The 23,548-nt window shown below is 41.7% G+C and overlaps 5 protein-coding genes and 1 non-coding gene across 9 annotated transcripts; 3 read left to right on the forward strand and 3 right to left on the reverse strand.

Moving 5' to 3' along the window:
- The first annotated feature begins 282 nt into the window (after nt 1–282).
- Nucleotides 283–2,056, forward strand: LOC6500497 (odorant receptor 83a). Its single transcript, XM_001953310.4, has 4 exons — nt 283–977; nt 1,031–1,230; nt 1,303–1,855; nt 1,913–2,056. The coding sequence occupies exons 1-4, from the start codon at nt 429–431 to the stop codon at nt 1,970–1,972; spliced, it is 1,362 nt and encodes a 453-aa protein (XP_001953345.1). The 5' UTR covers nt 283–428; the 3' UTR covers nt 1,973–2,056.
- A 134-nt stretch (nt 2,057–2,190) lies between these two features.
- On the reverse strand, nt 2,191–5,780 carry LOC6500036 (ubiquitin domain-containing protein 1). Its single transcript, XM_001953311.4, has 5 exons — nt 5,594–5,780; nt 5,372–5,503; nt 5,059–5,308; nt 3,868–4,108; nt 2,191–3,773 (listed from the first exon to the last, which is right to left on the reverse strand). The coding sequence occupies exons 2-5, from the start codon at nt 5,454–5,456 to the stop codon at nt 3,594–3,596; spliced, it is 756 nt and encodes a 251-aa protein (XP_001953346.1). The 5' UTR covers nt 5,457–5,503; nt 5,594–5,780; the 3' UTR covers nt 2,191–3,593.
- A 1,257-nt stretch (nt 5,781–7,037) lies between these two features.
- LOC6500499 (chitin synthase chs-2) lies at nt 7,038–21,810 on the forward strand. Of its 4 annotated transcripts, XM_014911100.3 has the most exons (12): nt 7,038–7,158; nt 7,470–7,643; nt 14,194–14,389; nt 14,842–15,085; nt 15,144–16,373; nt 16,448–16,718; nt 16,784–18,714; nt 19,067–19,243; nt 20,167–20,367; nt 20,472–20,837; nt 20,911–21,012; nt 21,083–21,810. In XM_014911100.3, the coding sequence occupies exons 3-12, from the start codon at nt 14,247–14,249 to the stop codon at nt 21,257–21,259; spliced, it is 4,842 nt and encodes a 1,613-aa protein (XP_014766586.1). In that variant the 5' UTR covers nt 7,038–7,158; nt 7,470–7,643; nt 14,194–14,246; the 3' UTR covers nt 21,260–21,810. The 4 variants fall into 4 exon arrangements, with proteins under 4 accessions (XP_014766586.1, XP_032305796.1, XP_044570061.1 ...); XM_032449905.2 differs by having other exon boundaries at nt 7,050–7,643; XM_044714126.1 differs by lacking the exon at nt 19,067–19,243 and adding an exon at nt 19,325–19,501 and having other exon boundaries at nt 7,050–7,643.
- Trnar-ucg lies at nt 11,928–12,000 on the reverse strand. Its single transcript has one exon. It is a non-coding gene; the product is annotated as a tRNA-Arg (tRNA).
- LOC6500498 lies at nt 12,315–13,437 on the forward strand. Its single transcript, XM_001953312.4, has one exon. The coding sequence runs from the start codon at nt 12,467–12,469 to the stop codon at nt 13,343–13,345; it is 879 nt and encodes a 292-aa protein (XP_001953347.1). The 5' UTR covers nt 12,315–12,466; the 3' UTR covers nt 13,346–13,437.
- A 98-nt stretch (nt 21,811–21,908) lies between the features above and the next one.
- Nucleotides 21,909–23,135, reverse strand: LOC6500035 (neuroendocrine protein 7B2). The gene is made up of 2 exons (XM_001953314.4): nt 22,962–23,135; nt 21,909–22,898 (listed from the first exon to the last, which is right to left on the reverse strand). Exons 1-2 carry the CDS (start codon nt 22,987–22,989, stop codon nt 22,099–22,101), a joined length of 828 nt encoding a protein of 275 aa, XP_001953349.2. The 5' UTR covers nt 22,990–23,135; the 3' UTR covers nt 21,909–22,098.
- Between the last annotated feature and the right edge of the window lie 413 nt (nt 23,136–23,548).

Genomic DNA, 23,548 nt, shown 5'->3' on the forward strand with positions numbered 1-23,548 from the left:
AATGGCTGGATGGCCAAGTGGCGTTATGATTTCTAAAGCCCTCTTACCAAACTTCTTTAAACCAGTATTAACCAACTTCGAAGTAAGCGAGTTTTTTCTTTTTTTTAATAAGAATATTATCTGAAAAGTCTGGAAAAAATAAAAATTATTTATTATTCATTAATTGAGTTATTTTCACTTTCAAGTCATCATTCAACTATCAAGTTTTAAACTTAATAAATTATTCTCCCAACTTATCAGAACTTGAAATAAATAATTTATTAATGGTATATTAATTCGAAAAAGATATCTACAATTGTCTATAATTTAAGTTTCATTTAGTTTTATCCATATAATTTAAAAGTTTGTTGTACTTTTGGTAAAAATATCTTAATACCTATAAAAGGGTAAGGCAAAAGATACAGAGTGAACGTTTTCACTGAAAAGCCATGAAGGAAAAAGGAGAAATTAATCCTTTTAAACGGCAGGATCTGTTTGTTTTTGTGCGCCAGACTATGTGCATTGCGGCAATGTATCCGTTTAGATATTACTTCAAAGTTTCTGGAATACTTTTTGGTCTGATAACATTCCTGGACGTAATTTACGAGATATTCAATTACTTCGTGTCAGTGCACATAGCCGCTTTGTTTATGTGCACTATTTACTTAAACTACGGAAAAGGAGACCTCGACTTCTTTGTAAACTGTTTGATCCAGACCATCATTTATTCCTGGATGATTGCCATGAAACTCTACTTTCGACGCTTCAGACCTGCATTACTAGACGAAATTTTGAAATACATCAATGAAAAGTATGAGCCGAGATCGGCCGTTGGATTTAGTTATGTGAACATGGACGGATCGTACAGGATGTCTCGGCTGTGGATCAAAACCTATGTCTATTGCTGCTATATTGGCACCATCTTTTGGTTAGCTCTTCCCATAGCTTACAGGGATAAGAGTCTGCCACTGGCTTGTTGGTATCCTTTCGATTATACAGTAAGTTATATCACTAGTTCTATCCGAATAATTTACGAGATCTTGGTTTTTAGCAACCAGTGGTCTATGAGGTTGTGTTCTTTCTACAAGCTGTGGGCCAGATTCAAGTAGCAGCTACCTTTGCATCATCGAGTGGCTTGCACATGGTATTTTGTATCCTAATGTCAGGACAATACGATGTCCTTTTCTGTAGTTTGAAGAATGTTTTGGCCACCAGTTACGTTAGAATGGGAGCCAGTTTAGCTGAAATGAGGTGAGTTAATGTAAAGTGCAGTTTACCATGTTAGTAATCTTAATTAATAATTTATATAAATTTCACCAACAGACAATTAGAAGCTGAGCAATCAGTTTCCGATGCTGAACCAAGTCAGTACTCGTATTCTTTTGAGTTACAAACTCCCCTCGAGCAACTTTTACAAGAGAATCCGAAATCTGAAGTCTCTCCGGATTTTTCTAGAGCTTTCAGGGATAGCTTTATACGATGCATTTACCATCATCGGTACATCGTATCCGTACTTAAGAAAATGGAAAAATTCTACAGTCCGATTTGGTTTTTAAAAATCGGCGAAGTAACTTTTCTAATGTGCTTGGTGGCGTTTGTTTCGACAAAGAGTACTGCGGCCAATTCCTTTATGCGAATGGTTTCTCTGGGCCAGTATCTAATCCTGGTGCTCTACGAGCTCTTCATCATATGCTACTTTGCGGAAATCGTGTACCAGAATAGTCAGCGGTGTGGCGAGGCGCTTTGGCGCAGTCCCTGGCAGAGGCACTCTCGCGAAGTGCGAAGCGACTACATGTTCTTTATGCTGAACTCGCGTAGACAATTCCAGTTGACCGCTGGAAAAATAACCAACCTTAATATTGAACGTTTCCGAGGGGTGAGATCAAAGGCAACACTTTTTTTTTGTTTAAAACCTAATTTATATTATTTTTAGACCATCACTACCGCCTTCTCGTTTCTCACATTACTGCAAAAGATGGACGCACGAGGCTAAAAAACAATTTTAGTTTTTGGTTTTACTTTTATTTGTATAGGTATTATAGAAAAATCATCGTTTTAATAATGGAATAAAAATATTTAAAGGAGGCAGCGCATTTTATTATTTTTTTTATTACTTTGGCAATCATACTGTCGTACAGAGCGCTACGAAACTATGAGATTTTTTTTTCAAAAATCGCATTCAAGAAAAGGCCAATAATAATAGAAGTTGGCTTAACCGAACAGAATCTGCCTCGAATGGAACATTTATTTAATTGAATTGAAAAGTGTATGAAAACATTGTGTTAGAATCGAAATAATAAAATCATTATGAACATTATAATCTGCAATCGCGCTTTGAATTACAGAATATACGAGTATAATATAATACACTTTAGCCGTGTCATAAATCTTATCAAATGCAAAATTTATGCAAGGTAAAAAGTTGTGGCGGCACAAATGATTTACGGCTTTGCACTGTATGAGGCACAACGTAAGGTTTAAACAGAAAATTTAAATTCTAATTTTGATCTAGATTTTAAGCTGCCGTTCAATAATCTCGTGTTTCACAAATTAAGCCAACACCTTTTGCGGCTCACACAATATATATTTTTTATTTAAACAAAGGTATAAGAAACTCTTTTGCTTGAAGGATAAATAAATATTCATTTGCATTATTGCATTTTTAAGACTAAAAGCAAATTAAATCATATATATTTATAAGGTACTTGGGTTAACTCTTCAACGCCCTACCTCGCATTCTCCTCAATCACTCCAGTCGCGATGTTCCCCACATTCGTGTTAACTACATTTGAGCAAGTAAGATGCTTAACAATTTTTTTTGTTTCCTCTTGTTTTACTCACAATATTGTGCTTGGCATTTTGTACAGTATCAAAAATTGTTTTGTTACATGCTTTCCATTGCGGCCAAATACTACGATTTTTTCTTTGTTTTTTTGTTTTTGTTTTGTTTTATATATTAAATATACATTAGGCAAATGATCTTACACTTGCTTACAATTAGTTAATAGTTTAGCCCTTCATTTTGATTTTATAAAAATGTACAATGGGTTTTGTTTTTTGTTCTCAATCGAGCATTTCATCGGCAGATATTCATTATTACTTATGCATATATCTGCTTGCATATACAATTGCAGTATATGCTCAGTTGACAACTTGAATATGTTGTATTACCGGTAATTATTATCAAAAAAATATATGTAAGATTATTATTTATGCATCCTATAATCATTTCCCATTCCTTTATCCCTTTTTAGCGACTTTGTTGCGATCTTTTGTTTAATTTTTTTTTTTATATATTACACAAAGCATAACAAGGCGAGCAGCCAAGACAACAGCAAAACCAACAACATCAAGGCAGACAGGGCAATAATTTGCAATTGTTGCCGATTTTGATAAATGCAATGAGTGAGTTGTTGCTGTTGATGTTGACTATTTTGCTCCCGTTTGTGCTGTACATTCCACTTGGGGTCGCTTGTGCTATGGACTGAGTATATGACATTCCTGTTACTGCTCACTTTGGCCGTTATTTGTTGTTGTTGCTGTCGGTGTTTCTGTTGCTTCTGCTTCTGCTGCCGTGACTTCCTGCTGTTGACTAGTTGGAGTCGCTTGCATCGCTAGCTTGCGAGCGAGTGCGCCGTACTCGTGCTGTTGTCGTGATTATAGTGCTCGGTGTTGATGATCACTTGCACCACATAGCCCTGGTGTATGCTGCACTCGTCGATGGGCACCTTGTCGCCCAACAGTTTGCCGCTGTAGAACCAGCGTTGGCAGCAGGCGTCGACTCCTTCCGCGGCCTAAAAAATACAACAAAAGTTATACTAGTTCTACAAATTCTCAAAAAATGAAATACAAACTTAACAATAACTTATCTTTAATCTTATAACTCACCTGTAATTTCTTTTTGCACTGTCCGACTGTATCCTTGGAATACACAGGCAGTTTAACATCAGTCATATTTGATGATATGCGCAGCTTTAAAAAGATCTCGGTTCCGCCATCCACTGGCTCTGAGTATTCGGCCGGAGAATCGCGTCCATTCTCCTCCTTCACGATATTAATGGGATATGACAGACAGTAAATGGGCACTTTGTATTGGGTGCCCAGCTCATCGTAACACTCTGTGAGGTAGCTGCAAAAATAGTAATGAACTCGATCAGTAACCAGGTGGGCCATCCTCTATTTATTATCTTATCACAAATCCCAGCCACCCCGAAAACCCATTAGTCAACCGAAGCAATTGAGCCTAATGCTAATGATTCAATGCCAAGTGGGGTAGGCAGCCGAATCGTCTGATAACGTTTGATAACGCGGAAATGACGTGGGCGGGAGCCGCAGACACAGACGTCAAGCAAGGACACCGCTACATGCAACACGAATAGTGGCGGAAAGGTCAGCAATGCATTAAAATAAATGTGGTTTACATTTGTCGCAGAATCGTCAGTCACTCGAATTGTCAGTCAAAAATCGATGTCTAATAAAAACGCTAGCTGGGGAATGGGTGTGATTGTGGCTCGACATCAGAAATACCCTCCATAGAAGTTGTAAAGCAATTTACTCGAAATAATTTACCATTAACTGATTGTGGGTAAATAAATAGGAGAGTACAAACAAAACGCTTTTGTTAGGAAAGAAAACTGAGGAACGTAAACAAGTTTACTAATGTTGCGTTTAGCTGCAAGAGTTCTACAGAAACCTTAAATCGTTCTTAGGTTGAACAAGAAACAAAATACCATATGTAACTAACCACTTAACTAAGCTCAAATATAACGTCAAAAAGGAAACAAATCTGACTGTCAACTCAATTTTTTTTTTACAAGAACACAAATCATTATGAATGCCCAACCACACCTTTATTTCAGACTTCCCGCGACCGCACTCATCATAAATTTATACATTACCCCCCCGAAGTACGAGTCCGGCAAAGGACACCAGCAAATCGCTGTCATGCATACGGAGTTATGGCTATACAAAAACCCCCGTATACATTATTGATTTTCCTGACCGAGCGCGGACTCCGACAGACGACGGCAATTAACATGCAGCGTCATTAGCGACCAGTACAGGATTAGTCCAACTTACCCATTAGGCACCGAGACATTGGCTCCGTCCAGGATTGCCTGGGCCATTTGAAAGTCCAGGGCCTCGGCCGCGTTGGTAGCAGCCCGCAATGCGTCCCAGATCTCCTTGCGACCGTCGAAAGCCGGCGCCGTGTCCCAGAACTCGTCCCTCTTTGAGCGTAACTGCCCCTCGGTTAGAGGGACGTCAGAGCGCCATCGTATGGTCTCATGGCAAAGCGGGCGATTTTTGCGCGCCGCGCCCAAGGCAATGCCTGCGATTAACGGGGCAAATTCAATACAGATATAGCAGTGATATAGGTGCCAAGGCCACTCACCTGCACTGGCCGGACGCGAGATGCTCGCAGATGAGACGCTCATCGTCTCGTTGTCGGGGTTCATACGACACACACAGGCGCCCATTGTCACGGATCGGCTTTTGCGAGCACTTGCACTCCAGTAAAAAGGATCTACAGGCGGATAAATACGGATGTGGTATGTACATATATATGTACGTACGTGCACCGATGTGTGCAAGTTCCGGAAAGTCGGAAACTTACCTCCGCTCCGCCGCGCACAGCCGCCTTGTATGCCTGCTTCTGTCTGCTGTTGTGCTGTTCTCGTGTGCGTTGACTTGTACTTGAATCTGTGTATATTATGTATGCTTAGTTATCGAGTCGGGTGTTCTTTATTTTTATTATTGTTGCGCTGGGCAGCCTTTTATTTGTGCTAGAGCTGGGAAACAATCGATGACAACATCGATACCATACCGATTTTTTTTTCAGTCGATGCATCGGTCTGTTTCTAGAAGAATCGATATATCGAATTCATTTTAATGATAAATTCCATTTGAATTTAGTGATTATATTTCTGCTTTGTTTAATGTTTTTATTGAATATGTGTAGTATTTTATATAATATAAAAAATAACTTATGTGCTTCTATAATAAAGAAAAGTAAGCAAAATAAAAATAATGAAATAAGAGTCTGGTGCACTTTACTTGTTTAAATTTAAATTGGTTCAGTTTCAAAACTATTGTGTAATATTGCTTTTTATATTTTTTATTAAGTATCTTGAATTCTTTAAACACTTATTTTGAAATAAAATTTTTATTGAACTAGTTCGAAAGAACTAACATGACTATCGGTAAGCTCATACAATACTACCGTCACATCTGCTAAAAAATATAATTTATATTTTGGCGCCACAATAAAAAAATATTTTAAAAAATTTATTTTGTTAAAAAATATACTATATTTCAAATTAGTTTCTTTGAGGCACTATAAATAGAAAACGATGTCACTAAAAAGTTCGGTAGTAATGCATTCTTTCTAATAAACATAAAGGATTCTTTTGTCCTTCGCGTTTTCGCAGGCTCTAGAGACCCAAGAATGGATGCATATGTAACTGTCAAGTACTTCCAGTTGCAACAACAAATTCTCTCTTACTCTCCGGTCGTAATACTGGAATATTGGAGCAGCAGCAGTAAAAGACGGCAACAGAAAGCAGCAGAAAAGTAAAAAAGAAACAAGAAACCAGACGACCTCGACCAAAGTTGTCGCAAAAAATAAAAACAAAAGAAATAAAGGCATGCAAATTAATATGAAATACACATGCAGTTTTATAAGGAAGGCAGGTTTGATTAAAGTTGTGTAAAAAGGATTATTTTGATTATACTTTCTAATACTTTCAATTGGTAAAAAGAAAGCTAGTTTTAATAAACATATTGAATTTTAAAAGAGACTGGATGAATTATTTATTTTTAATATAATAGTTATAAATACAGAATCTTGTTTTATTTAAAAATTTTCATTAATATATTTTTATTAAATTTAAGGATTTGGCTGTTAATTTGGTTAACCGTTACCTCTCACCTCACCAATCTGAAAACAAGTACAAAACAGGCAGCAAACCAAGTTAAAACCAAACAACAACAAGACACCGCATTGCGCTCATAAAAATTCATTTCCAGTGACAGTGGCAGAGACGCCAGCAGCGGCCACTTCCAATGGGCAAAAACGAAAGACTTCAATTCAGTTTGGCGAAGACAACGAACTCGAAAAGAGCTTGCGCGGACAACGGCGAAAAGTGGAGAGAAACGCTCACGTCTGCGTCTTACAAAACGGTACGTGCGCGCATGCGTATCTGTGTGCCAGTGAGTGAGTGTATCTGTGTCTGTATGGCCAAAAGTTTACTGCAACAGCACTAACAACAACGGCCCCAATCTTACCAACACAGAGGCCTTAAGCCATCCAAATGGAGAAAAAAAATTAATGAAAAGAAATCAAATACGAAATTAAATTTGAAAATTAGTGGGCCACGCAGGCAAATCACGAGTGAAACGAAAAATAAGTTGATAATTATGCCAAAAAGCTGGCCATAAGCTGTGCAACGAAAACTGTGTCTTCATTTGGAATTCCTCTGTTCTTTTTATAGCCAGTATCCAACGAAAGACAAACCAAGCCACATTCACCTGGCCAACTCTCTTACTCTCGCTATCTGTGAGAGACAATCATCTGATTTGTTGGCCTTTTCTTTTGTGCCATTTCATCGCCGTCATCCGATCGTCAGCAGCAACAGAAGAAACGGCAGCAGCCGATCTAACAAACGGTACAATTTTCTTAAACATGTGAAAGTTACGGATCTCTTTCTATTTCGTTGCGATGCTTTTCTTTTCAACCACTTCTTCTGCTGCTAACGGGTTTTCGCACGGCCCGGACTGTCACAAAACTTTTGCTTTCATATAGTCCGGGCCTGCATGCTGGGCCCTGCTAGCCAATCTGGCTATTTAGCATTTGGAGGCTGAAAACAATTTGCGTTGTTTCGAGGCGAAACCCGTTCGCCGAAATATATCAACACACACCAAAAAACCAAGCAACTTGTTCTATAAATTATAAAATTAAATTAGCTAACCAAGGCGAGCCAAGTGGCAGCATTCTCTTGGCATTTAACGGAGATCATGAGGTACATTTTTTGAGGATACTTTCACATTGAATCGCCAAAGCGAAATGTCACCTGCCGTGGGTTTTCACCTGGATCATCTTCCAATTGGCGGCTCATCATCCACTCATCCGCTTGGCATTTCCAATCGGATTTTGCTCAAACGCCTCCACTTAGCCTCAGTCCGAGTTGTTTAGCCAAACCTCTCTGTCTCGAGGTCTGGCTCTTCGCCTTTCTAGCTGTTTCTTCTCGTATTTTGCGCCTCTCATTTAAATTTTACTCACAAATCTTTTGTGGCTCAATGTTTATAGGTTTTCTGTCAACATGGCAAGTAACTGTTGTTTCAAGCATTAAAAAATTAAAGTAAACATTCAGTTGAAATTTAAAGTCAATGCTAAGGAAACAAGCTATTTATCATTAATAAATACTTAAAAAAAAAATACAATAAAATCGATGAAACTTCCTGAAAATCTCTATAGAAAGAGGTTTTAAAATATGCATTTTTAAAACTTGATTTCTCCCTGCTATCTGATTCATTAACTATATTATATCATTAAAAATTTCAACTCAGCTGAGCTTGGATTGGTCCTTCAATATCCAAAATACAGTCATCAACGAAAACCCCAACCGAATCTACTCACAGAAGACCAATCATTCTCAGATCCCCGAAAAAAAGAAACTGAAAAGACAATTCCGGCTTACTTTACGTAAAAACCAAACATTAAAGTTTTCAGTGACTCACTTCATATAATCAAAATGATTCGATTTAAATTAAATTCATCTTGACTGATCTGCAGATGCTTTTTGAATTTCAAAGCCCAATGTAGACAATCATATTTTTTGCAATTTAATGCCATTTAATTGGTTTAGTCGTCAAACAGGCCAAAACGCCAATTATATTCCAAAAACTGTGTGACGGAGCTTTGTTGCATTTTTAAGACAAAATGGTTTTGTATATTTGCGCGGATATAACGGTAAAGCGGTTTACAGACAAAAGACAAACAACAAATTAAAGGTGAAAGAACTTCAAAATAAGACTGAGCTGTCATGACTTTGATGAGGACTTGCATAAAATTACAAAGAATATACAATGAGGCTATAATTTAAAGTCATTTTTAGAAATCTCTTATTTCATTATCTGTATTTAATTAAATTAATGAAAATCAAATAATAAATGAAAAGGAAAATTATCAACTCACTGTTAATTAAGACTGTTGTCTATCCACTCAAAGTTTATTGAAACAGACTTGAATATCATCTTACTTTAACTCAAGTTGGGTGCAGCTTCCACACATCAAATGCCTGTGAGTCATCTGTACTAGTACTCCGGCAATCAGATTCCAGGCAACCTTCAAATAAACATAAATCAATAGCTTAAATGGCCGATCCAGTGGACTGACCACTGGCTCCACACCCATTCCAGTCCCTCCACTCCTCCAGAGCCTGCCACATCTTGGCTATGTCACCATTGTAGTTCGTTCCGGCTTAACTTTGCCTGCAATTTTTCACTTAATGCTTACAATTTTACTCTTATTTATTGGCGCATATTTCTTGGTTTTCCTGCTGTCCACCAAAAACTGGTTGTCCGGCAATCAGCAGCTGGCTGGCGTGGCCGGTTCGATTGCCGTGTTCCCGTTTTGACTAGTTGGCTTAAATGTAGCAATCAATTTATGCGCCAGCCCCAAGTAGCAACAACGGTTGCAGCCCCAACTTGTGGATCTGTGTCGGTATCTGTGAGCCAGTATCGCATAGATTGTGTTCGTTTATTTCTATAACATTCATTTTACAAGTATCTGACTTTCACTTTTTTCTGTGTTTTTTTCTGGCTGGCAGTTGGTTTAGCGCAGCTTTTAATTGTTTACCTTCTTTGGCGGCAACAGACTTAGCCTCAAAACCTAAACATTCAGTGGGATACGTATGTTTATATAAAAATCATACACAGCCGGAAATCATGGAATTATTAGGATTAGATTGTTTCTTAACTTATATGAAGTTAAATAATAAAGATTACACAGCATGAAACCTATTTTAAATTATTTAAAATTGTTAACCATTCTTATATAATAGTTTTTAACCATTTGTCTGCTAATTTTCTTTGTGTGTACATTTTGGTATGTGCACTGCTTTTGACCATTATATTATAGACCCGGTCCACTAGCCATTCACTTCTCCTCTCTCCCGTCCCACCCACCTTCTACCCTCTTTGGGGCGCTAATGTGATTATTACAACAGACAAAAAATTATTAAATCGCCCAACGCCTGCAGCTGTGCCCCATTGTCTGTTTGTGGGCAGTGGACACAAAAGAGCCGAACAACTCCATGCTCCGTACCCCATTCCAAGACCTGCCCATGGCCCGCTCCAGTTTGCCTTCCTGTCCAACCGGTTGGCTATCGGAGATCTGTTGAGGAATATACAAATATATATGATCGTAAGAATATGCTGGTTTCTTTTCCAGAGTCGACTCAATTTTTTTTTAGACTCGTAATCCTTTTTGGGCTCGATCTGGCCCCTCGGCGGTGATTGAACACCCCGACATGAATTCTTAATTCGTTTTGTAGTTTTATTTTTCGAAGACTCGAATTTTCTTCCACTTAGGTCATATTTGGTATGGCAGGCACGTTTACTGCGTGGGTAAAAGTACTTTAATGTTAAGGCTGGCTAGGGTTAACAGAGTTCATTGCATCGGGGGTTTACAATTTTCATCAACGTTCTAGATCTTTGGACTGTCCTTTGACAACACTACTTAGACCCTAGAAAGTCTTTGGCCAAATACAGATATATAAACTTTCAAAGTATACCCCTTGAAACCAGTTTCTTGCTGGAGCATTTCTTAATAACTAAAATACATATGAAAACACATTGTTTATCATTCTTTCCAGCTTTGAAAAATATCTTTATAAATGAAAGACTTTAATAAAATACTTAACTCTTAATACCAATGGCGTATTTTACCAAACAAGTTCATTAACAAATTTTATAGGCTAATGTTTAGCCAAAACAAAGCTACTGCAGAGCTAATACTAATTCTGAAGAGGTATACATCTGAGAGCTTATTTATTGTTATTCCAAGTTCAACTGGTAAGATCCATTCCAATGTACTTTTGACATTTATATAAGAATCGATAGAAGTCAAGATTTCAGTTGGATACTCAATGGCAACGTCCGAGTTGGGTCCGCCGGTTGCTCAATTGCATAAATTTTTCCCATATCAAATTAACTTCGCATTTTGCGTTGCCAAAGAGTCGACGAGCAAACTGGTTTTTGTTAGGAAAGAGCCAGGGATGACTTAACGATGATATAAAATATGGCACAGTAACAATATAATTAAATTTAACTAGCTTATCAAACCTTTCAATCGGCCATCAAATCAAAAACAAAACAAGAAAGGAAAGCTAACCGATCCTTATGATATTTGGAAAATCAGATTATTTTGTCCAAAATAGAATCTCTACCAAGTCCCATCTTTCTAACTTAAAAAACTACAAAGTTATGCCAATTCCGATCGTTCTATGACAGCTATAGGATATAGTCGGCCGATCCTTAAAAAATTTTGTACACTAGATATTTTGGTCGAATTTAACATGTGTGGAAAGTCCCTCAACCCTCTAACTTAAAAAACACCAAAGTTATAGCATTTCCGATCAATCAGTTATATGGCAGCTATAGGATATAGTCGACCGATCCCGGCCGTTCCGACTTATATACTACCTGCAAGAAAAAAAAAGGATGTGTGCAAAGTTTCAACTCGATAGCTTTAAAACTGAGAGACTAGTTTGCGTAGAAACCGACAGACAGACGGACATGCTTATATCGACTAAGGAGGTGATCCTGATAAAGAATATATATACTTTATAGGGTCGGAGATGTCTCCTTCACTGCGTTGCACACCTTTTGACCAAAATTATAATACCCTCTGCAAGGGTATAAATATATAAAAAGTAAATTGCAGAAGACGACCGTGACAGGACTCGAACCTGCAATCTTCGGATTCGAAGTCCGACGCCTTATCCTTTAGGCCACACGGTCCTGTTGAAACGTCACGTTTGTTCCAGCCTTATGAAGCTCCAAACAGGCCCCGTTCAGGACACACTTTCACCACGAAAGCATCCTGCCATTGCCTTCATACGTGTGTGTTGAAAAGCCACCCTTACCCCATAAGGATTGTGTAAAATTGTGCGTTTCCCTTTCGGTTTGGATAAACTTTGAGGTGTGGGAGGTTGTTGGTCATCCTATGGCGGCATAAATATGTCTCTTGTGCGCAAAATCCTCCACGGAGGAATCCGATTTCAACTCACAGCATCCGATATACGGACAGCTGACCCAACAAAGCTCCAGATAATTTAAATAAACTTTGACACATTTAAGAATATGAAATTTGTATCGTTCAAATTCCTTCTACAGTTGCCATGTAATAGACATAAATACATAGAAAAGGGTTCAAAATTCCTGCCTTGTTGCTGTTGCTAAATTTCAGTCATACCAAGGACAAATCATGAGCTCTCCCGTGAAAAACCGATCAGTATCCAAGGGTCTGAAGGTGGCGAACCAGGCGCCGCATGTCCTCTCCGAGGTACCAGTCACCTTCAACGTGACGCAATTGGACAGTCATGGTCTGTGCAGCGGTCGAGGCGTCCAACTGCCGCCGCTGATGACCAAGGGGCAGATTCGGCCGGAGCAAGTGGCCAATGCCCGGTTCCGGCTTCTGGATCCGCATTCCAAGGCTCTCAGCGATCAGCAGTTTAATGCACTGATCAAGCGGCTGGTCAAGTGCTTCATGTCAGAGGTGGCTATTACAAAGAAGTTGCGCAAGCTGACCGCCCACCCAATCCCATCCCATCCCCGACCCACCGGTGGGGATATGATCCGCCATCTGGAGACCCTCCGACGCAACTACGAGGCCGAGCGCTCCGACCTCGTTGTGAAGCTCAGTCTGGACAATAGGTTTAATGCTGCTGGCGTTCGATCCGCCAGCTCATACAAAAAGTCCAGATCGCTTAACCTATATCCTAAGCGCAAGGAGACCACGCTCGTAACTACTCCCGATGAGCCGCATTGCCCAGATATTCGACACGCCTGCTCTAAGAAGCGTCAGGCCGGAGGATCTTTGGTCGCAGGGCCAACCAATGGGCCAATTAGTGTCCGTAATAATATTGTTACGCCATCGCGTCTATCTCAAAAGCTCCAGGCTAAGCTAAACCGATTGAAAAGGTGTCGCGAGCTTACGGTTGAAGCCGATGAAATGTCCCTGCCCACCACCACCGAAACTTCCATGACCTCGACCAACGAGGTGCCACAAACAGGTCCTGTGCAATCCACCAGCGAAACTGACGTATTCTACGATATGGCCACCGTCGCGATGGATACTTTTTAAATCTCAGACTGCACTTTCCCTTTTATTTTGTCCCAATTTAAATAAGTTTCAACACTGGTATGGTATAACAAGAATAAACTAAAAGAAGGATACATGACTTTTTCAAGACTTCAGTTTAGATAGGGTTTATAGATCTAATTTTTTATTATACCAAACTTTATATACCGGGTTTGCTTGTGATTACTTTTGTGGGAGTATTGGCCACAAAAAAGTCCAATTTATATTGCGATTGGTATACCATCTTCAGTTTGGCACATAATCATAAATATTGCACTCGGAACAGAATCTGGCACAAGGCCCGACTTGGAAGAACAATACGATCAGCACTGCTACACTGCAGCAACTCCAATTGCGAGTCAAACGAGTAATCGTACTTAATTACCATAAAAGAAAAAACGAAGAGCCGGCGGCAACATTGGTTTCAGTTCCGTGCCACATGTGGAACAACCGAGGCGTGTCCATACTCCGGACCGAACTCAAGCCTCAGGTTGCGCATGCGGCTTAATTGGCTACCAAAAATTTCTAAACTCACTCCAGCCGAAAATTTGGCAGAGTGAAAGTGAAAAGCTGGTGAGAAAACTCTGAAAACATCTGAAAGATGTAATATAAAACGCAAAGATGCCACAGTAGTGAGTCACTGACTTAATAAAAGGGGTTTTCAAGGTTCATCTTGGTTGGGGCTTGAAAAGAAACGCAACGAAGCCTAAACTGAAACCGGTCCGAGGGCGGAGTCAAAGGACGTCTGTCCTTGGAAGCCCGTTTTCCACAGCCATAAATTGCATATCCATTAAAACCGGCTTATCGAACATGGGCTCAATTATTTTCCACTCTTCTCCGACTCGTTACAGCCGAATATTTGCCAGTCGGCTCCAAGATTGGGGGCTAGCACCGACCGTGGGAGATGTCTGCGATGCGGCATCGCCCGATGGCCCCTCCGGGAAACGGAGCCGGAGCGGGGGCTGCCGGAGAGCACGGCGATAGCGATGACAACAACTTCACCGACGACGAGAGCTCGCCACTGACTCACGATATCTATGGCGGCAGGTAGGTCTCTTATTTCCAGCCAGGTCTTTGACCGAATGGTACGAGTATCTTCAAAAAATTATGCAAATCGCTAGATGGCTAGATGGTGATGATGGCTGAGTGCCACGGAAAGCAAACCGGAACCAAACTGTCTCACCCAGACAACTGTAATTAGCCCCGACTCCGAGCGAGATTGTTTCACAATCACTTTCGGTGCAGGGCGGGTCTGGGCCCGGGGCCATCGAAATGCCGGAAGTCAAGATCATCTAGTCCAGCAAACAGCATTGCATTAAGCTCAGTGGTCTGTGAGGTGATCTAGATTGGATTACTTTACTTTTAAGCTCAGCACTGTAAAGAAATCATAAATATTAGATATTATTTTCAAAGCGTAATCCGTAGTAACCACAAGACCACTGATCTGTAAAGAATCCCAACTTGTAGAATATTAATTTTAATTGAAATGAAATCCCCAGTCAACGCACAATACAGGAGACAAAGGGATGGGATGTGTTCCGAGATCCCCCAATCAAGATTGAGACTGGATCCACGGCCAACCAGGAGTGCCTAGAATTAACCATCAAGATCTTAAAGATCTTCGCCTATGTGATTACCTTTATAATAGTTTTAACCGGTGGCGTCATCGCCAAGGGCACAATGCTCTTCATGACCTCGCAGATCCGCAAGGACAAAAAGATGGAGTACTGCAACAAAGACTTGGTGAGATCCTCTTTCCAAAAAAAATTTAAAACATTACATAATATTATAATCATCCCAGGGTCGCGACAAAAACTTTGTGGTGCGGCTGCCGGAGGAGGAGCGAGTGGCCTGGATCTGGGCTATTCTTATAGCCTATGCCCTTCCCGAGATTGGAGCCTTAATCCGGTCTGCCCGTATCTGCTTCTTCAAGACGTTCAAGGTGCCAAAAACGGGGCACTTCCTGTTCGCCTGGCTGATGGAGAGTTTGAATACCGTGGGCATGGCCTTGCTGATGTTCGTGGTGCTCCCGCAGATCGATGCGATTCAGGGCGCCATGTTGACCAACTGCCTGTGCGTGATACCAGGAATCTTTGGCCTGCTTTCCCGCACCTCCAAGGAGGGCAAGCGATTCGTGAAGGTCATCATCGACTTGGCAGCAGTGGCGGCCCAGGTAACGGGCCTGGTCATCTGGCCACTGCTGGAGAATCGTCGGGAGCTGTGGGTCATCCCAGTGGCCTGTGTAATGATCTCCTGTGGCTGGTGGGAGAATTACGTTTCCCCGCAATCTCCACTGGGACTGGTGAGAGCGCTCGGAAGGATCAAGGACGAGATGCGCTACACTCGGTACTTCTGTCACATGTTCTTCTCCATTTGGAAGATCCTCCTATTCTTCACATTTACGCTTTTAATCTACTGGGCCCAGGGCGATGAGCCTGGCAACTTGTTCGCCATGTATGGCGATGCCTTTGGACCGCATAAGATCATCGTCTATGAACTACCAGCTGGTCTGGGTGGTGTCCTGCCTGATACCCTAGAATCGGCAAACATTGACACTGTGGATGTGGATGCCGCGTACAATACCGTCGTCTATGTCCTGCTCCTGCAGATCTTTGGCGCCTATCTGTGCTACATCTTCGGCAAGTTCGCCTGTAAGATCCTCATCCAGGGCTTCAGCTATGCATTCCCAGTGAGCTTGACCGTGCCTCTGTCCGTGTCCTTCTTGATCGCCGCCTGTGGCATAAGGATCGATGATCCATGCTTCTTCCACGACACCATACCGGACTATCTCTTCTTCACGAGCCCATCAAACTTCCGCTTCAATAACTTTGTCACCGAGCAAATGGCCTGGGCCTGGATCCTGTGGCTCCTGAGTCAGACTTGGATTGCCTTGCACATCTGGACACCCAAGTGTGAGCGTTTGGCTACCACCGAGAAGCTGTTCGTGAGACCCATGTACTCCTCGCTTCTGATCGATCAGTCAATGGCCCTGAACAGAAGGAGAGATGATCAGGCCGATGTCAAAACCGAGGTGGGTAATTAAAAAACGATTACAATCCCTTGAGATTAATGTTTTCTTTTGTATTTCCCATTTTTTTCCTTCAGGATCTCTCGGAAATTGAAAAGGAAAAAGGCGATGAGTACTATGAGACCATATCAGTGCACACGGATCGATCTTCGGCGCCCAACAAACCCTCCATCAAGTCCTCGGACAACATCACTCGCATCTACTCCTGCGCCACCATGTGGCACGAAACCAAGGACGAAATGATTGAGTTCTTGAAGAGTATCATGCGAATGGACGAGGATCAGTGTGCCCGGCGAGTGGCTCAAAAGTACTTGCGAGTCCTGGACCCTGATTACTATGAATTTGAAAGTGAGTATCTTAGAACCTGAATACCATATATATGAGATCTGTATTTCAACCAATATCCTTCACAGCCCACATTTTCTTCGACGATGCTTTTGAAATCTCCGATCACAGCGACGATGATATCCAGTGCAATCGATTCGTTAAGCTGCTGATTGGCACCATGGACGAGGCTGCCTCTGAGATCCATCAGACCACAATCAGACTACGGCCTCCCAAGAAATACCCCACTCCGTACGGAGGTCGTCTGGTTTGGACTCTGCCTGGAAAGACCAAGTTCATTACCCATCTCAAGGACAAGGATCGTATTCGTCACAGGAAACGCTGGTCCCAGGTGATGTACATGTACTACCTTCTGGGTCATCGCCTCATGGAGCTGCCCATTTCGGTGGACCGCAAGGATGCTATTGCTGAGAATACTTACCTGTTGACACTTGATGGCGATATTGATTTCAAGCCGAATGCAGTGACCTTGTTGGTGGATTTGATGAAGAAGAACAAGAATCTGGGTGCCGCCTGTGGACGCATTCATCCCGTGGGCTCCGGCCCCATGGTGTGGTATCAACTTTTCGAGTACGCCATCGGTCATTGGCTACAGAAGGCCACGGAACATATGATCGGCTGTGTGCTCTGTTCCCCGGGATGCTTCTCCCTGTTCAGAGGTAAAGCTCTCATGGACGACAATGTGATGAAGAAGTACACCACCAGATCGGATGAAGCTCGTCATTATGTGCAGTACGATCAGGGCGAGGATCGTTGGCTGTGCACGTTGCTCCTGCAGCGAGGATATCGCGTGGAGTACTCAGCTGCCAGTGACGCCTACACCCACTGTCCCGAGGGCTTCAACGAGTTCTATAACCAGCGCCGCAGATGGGTGCCATCGACCATTGCCAATATCATGGACCTGCTGGCGGATGCCAAGCGAACGATCAAAATCAACGACAACATCTCTCTGCTCTACATCTTCTATCAAATGATGTTGATGGGCGGCACTATCCTGGGACCTGGTACGATCTTCCTCATGTTGGTGGGTGCCTTTGTGGCCGCCTTCCGTATCGACAACTGGACCTCCTTCCACTACAACATCGTTCCTATTCTGGCCTTTATGTTCATATGTTTCACCTGCAAATCCAATATCCAGCTATTTGTGGCCCAGGTTCTATCCACAGCCTATGCATTGATTATGATGGCCGTGATTGTGGGTACGGCCCTGCAGTTAGGCGAGGACGGTATCGGTTCCCCATCGGCCATTTTCTTGATATCTATGGTGGGCTCATTCTTCATAGCCGCATGTTTGCATCCGCAGGAGTTCTGGTGCATAACATGTGGCTTGATCTATCTGCTGTCCATCCCGTCTATGTACCTGCTGCTCATTCTCTACTCGATCATCAACCTGAATGTCGTATCCTGGGGCACTCGCGAGGTGGTGGCTAAAAAGACCAAAAAGGAGCTAGAGGCGGAAAAGAAGGCAGCCGAGGAGGCCAAGAAGCGGGTGAAACAGAAGAGCATGCTCAGCTTCCTGCAGAGCGGAATTGGAGACAATGGCGATGAGGAGGGTTCCGTGGAGTTCTCCCTCGCCGGACTGTTCCGTTGTATTTTCTGTACTCACGGCAAGACCTCCGACGAAAAACAGCAGCTGACCAGCATTGCTGAGTCTCTGGATACCATAAAGCAGCGAATGGATACAATAGAAAGTGCCGTGGATCCACACGGACATCATGCCACGCGACATGGCAGAAGGCGAACCACCTCTAGCGGATCGAAGGACCATCACCTGCTCACCTCGGTGGCCGAAAAGTCTGGGGACGAGTCAGACGAATCGGACTCGGACACTTCCGCGGAACCTAAACAGGAGCGAGACTTCCTCACCAATCCCTACTGGATCGAAGATCCCGATGTGCGAAAGGGCGAGGTGGACTTCCTGTCCAGTTCGGAGATCCAGTTCTGGAAGGACCTCATCGACCAGTACCTTTACCCCATTGACAATGATCCCGTGGAACAGGTGAGATTTTAAATGATTTCTTTTTTAATTTGGGTGTATTTTCAATGTTCTTTATTTGAAAATTATTATAATCGATCATATCCGTCCGATTTTAAAATATTAAACACTTGTTTTCTGAAATCTTTAGACTCTTATGATCGAAACTTGGGAAAAATAACAGTTTTTATTCAAATTCATTATACCTAGATTTTTTTATTTCTATTCAAAACATAAAAGTAATCGATTTCTTTAAAATATTCGGCCTGTCGAAGCTAGCTTATAATTTTTTTTTGTGTAAAATTCATTAAAAACTTAAAACCCAATAAAAAAAAACCCATCTTAACCAAAAATCGCCGAATCAAATAACTTTTAGGCCCGTATAGCTAAAGATCTTAAGGAACTGCGCGACTCTTCGGTGTTTGCCTTCTTCATGATCAATGCACTGTTTGTGCTGATCGTGTTCCTGCTGCAGCTGAACAAGGACAACATCCACGTTAAGTGGCCGTTTGGAGTCCGGACCAACATCACCTACGACGAAAGCACCCAGGAGGTAATTGATCATGTGACCGATCGAACTAACACGATTTTTTTGTTTGTTTTATTTCTTTTATTTGGCAACGACGATTGAAAGGCCCGCATTGCCTCCGATCTGATTGAGCTGCGGAACAAATCGGTGTTTGCGTTTTTCATGGCCAACGCCTTGTTCGTGCTGATTGTGTTCTTGTTGCAACTGAACAAGGACAAATTGCACATCGTTTGGCCGTTGGGCGTTAAAACGAACATAACCTATATCGAAGAAACGTCTGAGGTTTATAAAACAATCTTTATTAGATGTTCTACTACCACAATTCAGTGCTCTCAGTGTTTTGTGTTTTATCCCTAAAACCTCTGGAAGGGTCCTCTAACTTCCTGCCTGTCCACTCTGTTTCACTCTTAATGTTTACTACCCGTTCAACATGCCACCAAATCACTCATCATCTAATGATGTCCTTTTATTTCTTTGTTACTCTTCCCGTTTATTGAACCCCATCCTAATGGTTCAGGCATAAAATATATATCATACAATATTATAAATCATGTAAAAACAACAGAACAACATACAACATTTTAATCGGTTCTAACAGTTGTCCCCAATGAAGAAATCCCGGTAAACTGTAAGCCATTTTTATATACCTCCCCGTTCTGGATAATCACCGTTCTGTACACATGCCCCCAGATTCATGGCAAGCATGTTCATTATTTCTCCCACATCACTAGAGTGTGTATAAATAAATACAAAATAAATAAAAACCCGACATATAACCAACCTCCCAAATGGTATCACACCTCAACATGCCACAATCACCGACAAACTGGTATTGAGATCAGCCATTTATCCGTGCCCGAAACTGTCAACCAAACAAATTATATAATGTCACTAACCGGAAACTGATTACTTAAGGACTGTCACTAATCCATATACCTCCCACATAGGTTCACATCTCCAAGGAGTACCTGCAACTGGAACCCATCGGTCTGGTCTTTGTGTTCTTCTTCGCTCTGATTTTGGTGATCCAGTTTACGGCCATGTTGTTCCATCGATTCGGTACCATATCGCATATCCTGGCCTCCACCGAACTGAACTTTTGCAAGAAAAAATCGGAGGATCTAACACAGGATCAACTAATAGATAAGGTATGATATGGGTTTTCAAATAACTAAGAATAAGAATTATTTAATGCCAAAGATTTTGTTTGAAATTAATTAATAATCCCTTTACTTTCATCTCTTCTATGTAGCATGCTGTTGAGATAGTAAAGAATCTTCAGCGGCTCCAGGGCATTGACGGAGACTACGACAATGACTCTGGTTCTGGGCCAGATCGCATAGCCCGGCGAAAGACGATTCAAAATCTGGAGAAGGCGCGTCAGCCACGACGTCAGATCGGCACCCTGGACGTGGCATTTAAGAAACGATTCTTGAAACTTACTGCCGATGCTGAGAATAATCCTGCCACGCCCATTCTCACCCGCCGTCTAACAATGAGGGCAGAGACCATCCGGGCGCTGGAAGTGCGCAAGAATTCCGTAATGGCTGAACGTCGCAAGTCCGCCATGCAAACACTGGGCGCCAAAAACGAATACGGAATTACCACTGGGGCACCGGTAGGGACTAGACTATATCTATATAGTATATATAGTGCATCCTCTAACTATTTTTTATAAATATTTTCTTTAGATAAATAACAACGGAAATCTACCCAATCAGAGGAGTGGTCGTATTTCAAATGCTGGCATCAGCATCAAGGATGTCTTCAATGTAAACGGAGGTCCTGGAGAGGTAAATATATAAAACTACTATATTATTACTACTACTAAATATAAAATTACTATATTATTCCTTTCTGCAGCAAATTTATGGCTCGAATGGTGGCGGCACCATTAACCAGGGCTACGAGCATGTCATCGACGAGGATGGCGATGGTAACTCCCTCCGGCTGACCACCCGGAATCCACATCCCCACCCACATCCACAGGTGTCGTGGGGTCAGAACACCAATCCCGGAAACAACTCCGGACGCCTGTGAATACACCACATCCTAGACTTATATTAAGCTAGAGCTAGACATCTTGTTAACGAATTCCGCCTCTTTCCATAAACTGCCTAATATAAGACTAAGCCAGACCTAGAGTTGAAGTCAGGATAGATTGAGTTGTACAATGTACATATGTATATGAGTAGAAGGACACGACGATAGAGATTCCGGCCATTGCCGAATCCTGGTCGACACAACGAACAATATGCTTAGCTAATCACACTGCCAGTGACGAAGTGTGTGTGTGCGTGGGTGTACTACCCGCTGTGGCAACAACATTCATACTATGTACTATACTATATCATTTGTTAGGTTACCTTTAAGTCAATCCCAGGCTGGATCCGTCAGGATTCGCCACGACCAGTGCATGCTGACACAAAATACTCAACGCGTAGCTGAATCGGAAGTGCAGCAAAGAATTACCTATTTATATAAAATATTAAATGTAATAAAGATAGTTCTTTTATAATTGATACCCTGAGGATTTATAAAAAAATGTACCACTTTTGAAACGGCAAATAAATGAAATATGTAAGATGGAATATTCGTTTTAATAATGAAAGTAGTCGAAATTTTTTTCGAAGAGTTTTAGAAAGAAAGGAGGTATCCTTTTCAAGCAAATAATTCTCACAATTTAAACTAATTTTTGTGTTTGGCTTAAAGCCTTTGGTAAATATGAATAACTTTATTTTGGGGCATGGGAAAAAACATCTCTAGACTTTGTTTGCGACAACAATAATAATCTATGATAGGTATTTTTAATAGTAGACACCAATAAAGAATACGATGTATGTATGGTCATCTGTGCTTGAGGATTACCTAGGCACGGTTTAGTGGAAGAGCAGGTTGCCCTTCTTGGCGGCTATCGGCAGACGGTCGCCCTGAAGGAATGGATTCATGACAGCAGGCTCAATGCGAGGATCCACCATCCCGGCCGGATACCCGGCCTTCTTCACCAAGCTATTAACATTGTTGAGACTGTTCTCCTGACCCATTTGCAGAATATACTGCTCCACGGCGGAATTTAGATCGCCCTTGTCTGATCTGGAATCACCGCTTTCCTGCTCCGAGCAGTCGAACATATGCTCACTGTCACAAGTGCAATCCTGCGCAGCCTGGAACTCCCGACTGAAAATAGCCGTGTTCTCAAAGTCAGCAATACAGCTGCCTCCTTGAGTCTCAACGTCGTAGCCCTCTGGGCAAGGGTTGGGTGGGTTGCAGTATGCTGGCAATCCGGCGTCGTTCTTCACAATGGCCTGATACCTATTGGGACCCTCACCCATTCCTCCGGATATGAACTGGTGGCCCCACAGCGAGCTGTGCTGCATGAATTCATGGTCCCGCAAAGAAGGATTCGAAGAAGCACCAGACTGCAGAACGCAGTCGCTGCCACCATCGCACAATCTGGAGTACTCAGATCTGGAGACCAGGTCCACATTGTCCTTGGGAACGGCGGCTGCCATATCGCCATCGTTTTCTACATCATAATAGCCAACTTGCATGTCGTTGTCCATGCGATTGAGCAAATCCGTCAGCAGCACATCTGCGAAGATGTTGTCCTTAGAACCATACGACTGAACTAGACAGCCGCTGGAAAGGAGCAGGATAGTCCCGACCATAAACTGTACACCTACAAAAACCAGGATTATAGAATACAATGTTAATTTTTATTAACATAATTTCTAAAACTTACTTTGAAATTGGGACAACATATTGCGCATTTTCAACTCTTATAGACCGCCCACGGAGAAGTTTGGATTTTTATTGATTTTTCGGGAGCAGCTGCTTCAAATGTCGGGTGTGTATAACAATGTGACGTAGGTATTTTCGATGTTGATGCTACCAGTTGAATACCCAGGAAAGCACTCGGAGCAAGATATTTAAGCCAACTAAAGCTGATAACAGCGCATGCGCCATTTTGGGAAAGCTTTTGTCATAGGTCCTGCTGGGTAACCACAAGAAAATTGCATCTAATTCGATTTGCACTTTTGCCCCTCAAAGTCCCTTTTAACCAGGTTTTACGGAAAATAAAAATTAATATATTTTTTAAATCCTAAGAAGTAAATTCATAATGGTCTTCTTAGTGGTGAAAACTCGGTAAACATTTAATTTTGCATGTACATGTATTTTAAACTATACATTTTTATTTCTGAGCCATTATAATTCAACTAATACTCAGCATGAACTTTTAAGAGTATTATGTTTCAGTTTAATGGTCTCTAAAAAATTACTTTCCTCTCTGAAATCTGTAATCTTTAATATTTTTCCTCAACAGCAAAC

Source organism: Drosophila ananassae, chromosome 2L, assembly GCF_017639315.1.
Source record: "Drosophila ananassae strain 14024-0371.13 chromosome 2L, ASM1763931v2, whole genome shotgun sequence".
Taxonomy (NCBI): Eukaryota; Metazoa; Arthropoda; class Insecta; order Diptera; family Drosophilidae; genus Drosophila; species Drosophila ananassae.

Coding starts and splice junctions, on each gene's coding strand:
- LOC6500499 (XM_014911100.3), top strand. CDS start 14,247: ATGTCTGCGATGCGGCATCGCCCGATGGCCCCTCCGGGAAACGGAGCC. Junction 19,244..20,166: donor ACGACGAAAGCACCCAGGAG/GTAATTGATCAT, acceptor CCTCCCACATAG/GTTCACATCTCCAAGGAGTA. Junction 20,368..20,471: donor AGGATCAACTAATAGATAAG/GTATGATATGGG, acceptor TCTTCTATGTAG/CATGCTGTTGAGATAGTAAA.
- LOC6500035 (XM_001953314.4), bottom strand. CDS start 22,989: ATGCGCAATATGTTGTCCCAATTTCAAA. Junction 22,899..22,961: donor TATGTTGTCCCAATTTCAAA/GTAAGTTTTAGA, acceptor TGGTTTTTGTAG/GTGTACAGTTTATGGTCGGG.
- LOC6500497 (XM_001953310.4), top strand. CDS start 429: ATGAAGGAAAAAGGAGAAATTAATCCTTTTAAACGGCAGGATCTGTTT. Junction 978..1,030: donor GGTATCCTTTCGATTATACA/GTAAGTTATATC, acceptor CTTGGTTTTTAG/CAACCAGTGGTCTATGAGGT. Junction 1,856..1,912: donor ATATTGAACGTTTCCGAGGG/GTGAGATCAAAG, acceptor TATTATTTTTAG/ACCATCACTACCGCCTTCTC.
- LOC6500498 (XM_001953312.4), top strand. CDS start 12,467: ATGAGCTCTCCCGTGAAAAACCGATCAGTATCCAAGGGTCTGAAGGTG.
- LOC6500036 (XM_001953311.4), bottom strand. CDS start 5,456: ATGGGCGCCTGTGTGTGTCGTATGAACCCCGACAACGAGACGATGAGC. Junction 5,309..5,371: donor CTCGCGTCCGGCCAGTGCAG/GTGAGTGGCCTT, acceptor CGTTAATCGCAG/GCATTGCCTTGGGCGCGGCG. Junction 4,109..5,058: donor AATGTCTCGGTGCCTAATGG/GTAAGTTGGACT, acceptor CTATTTTTGCAG/CTACCTCACAGAGTGTTACG.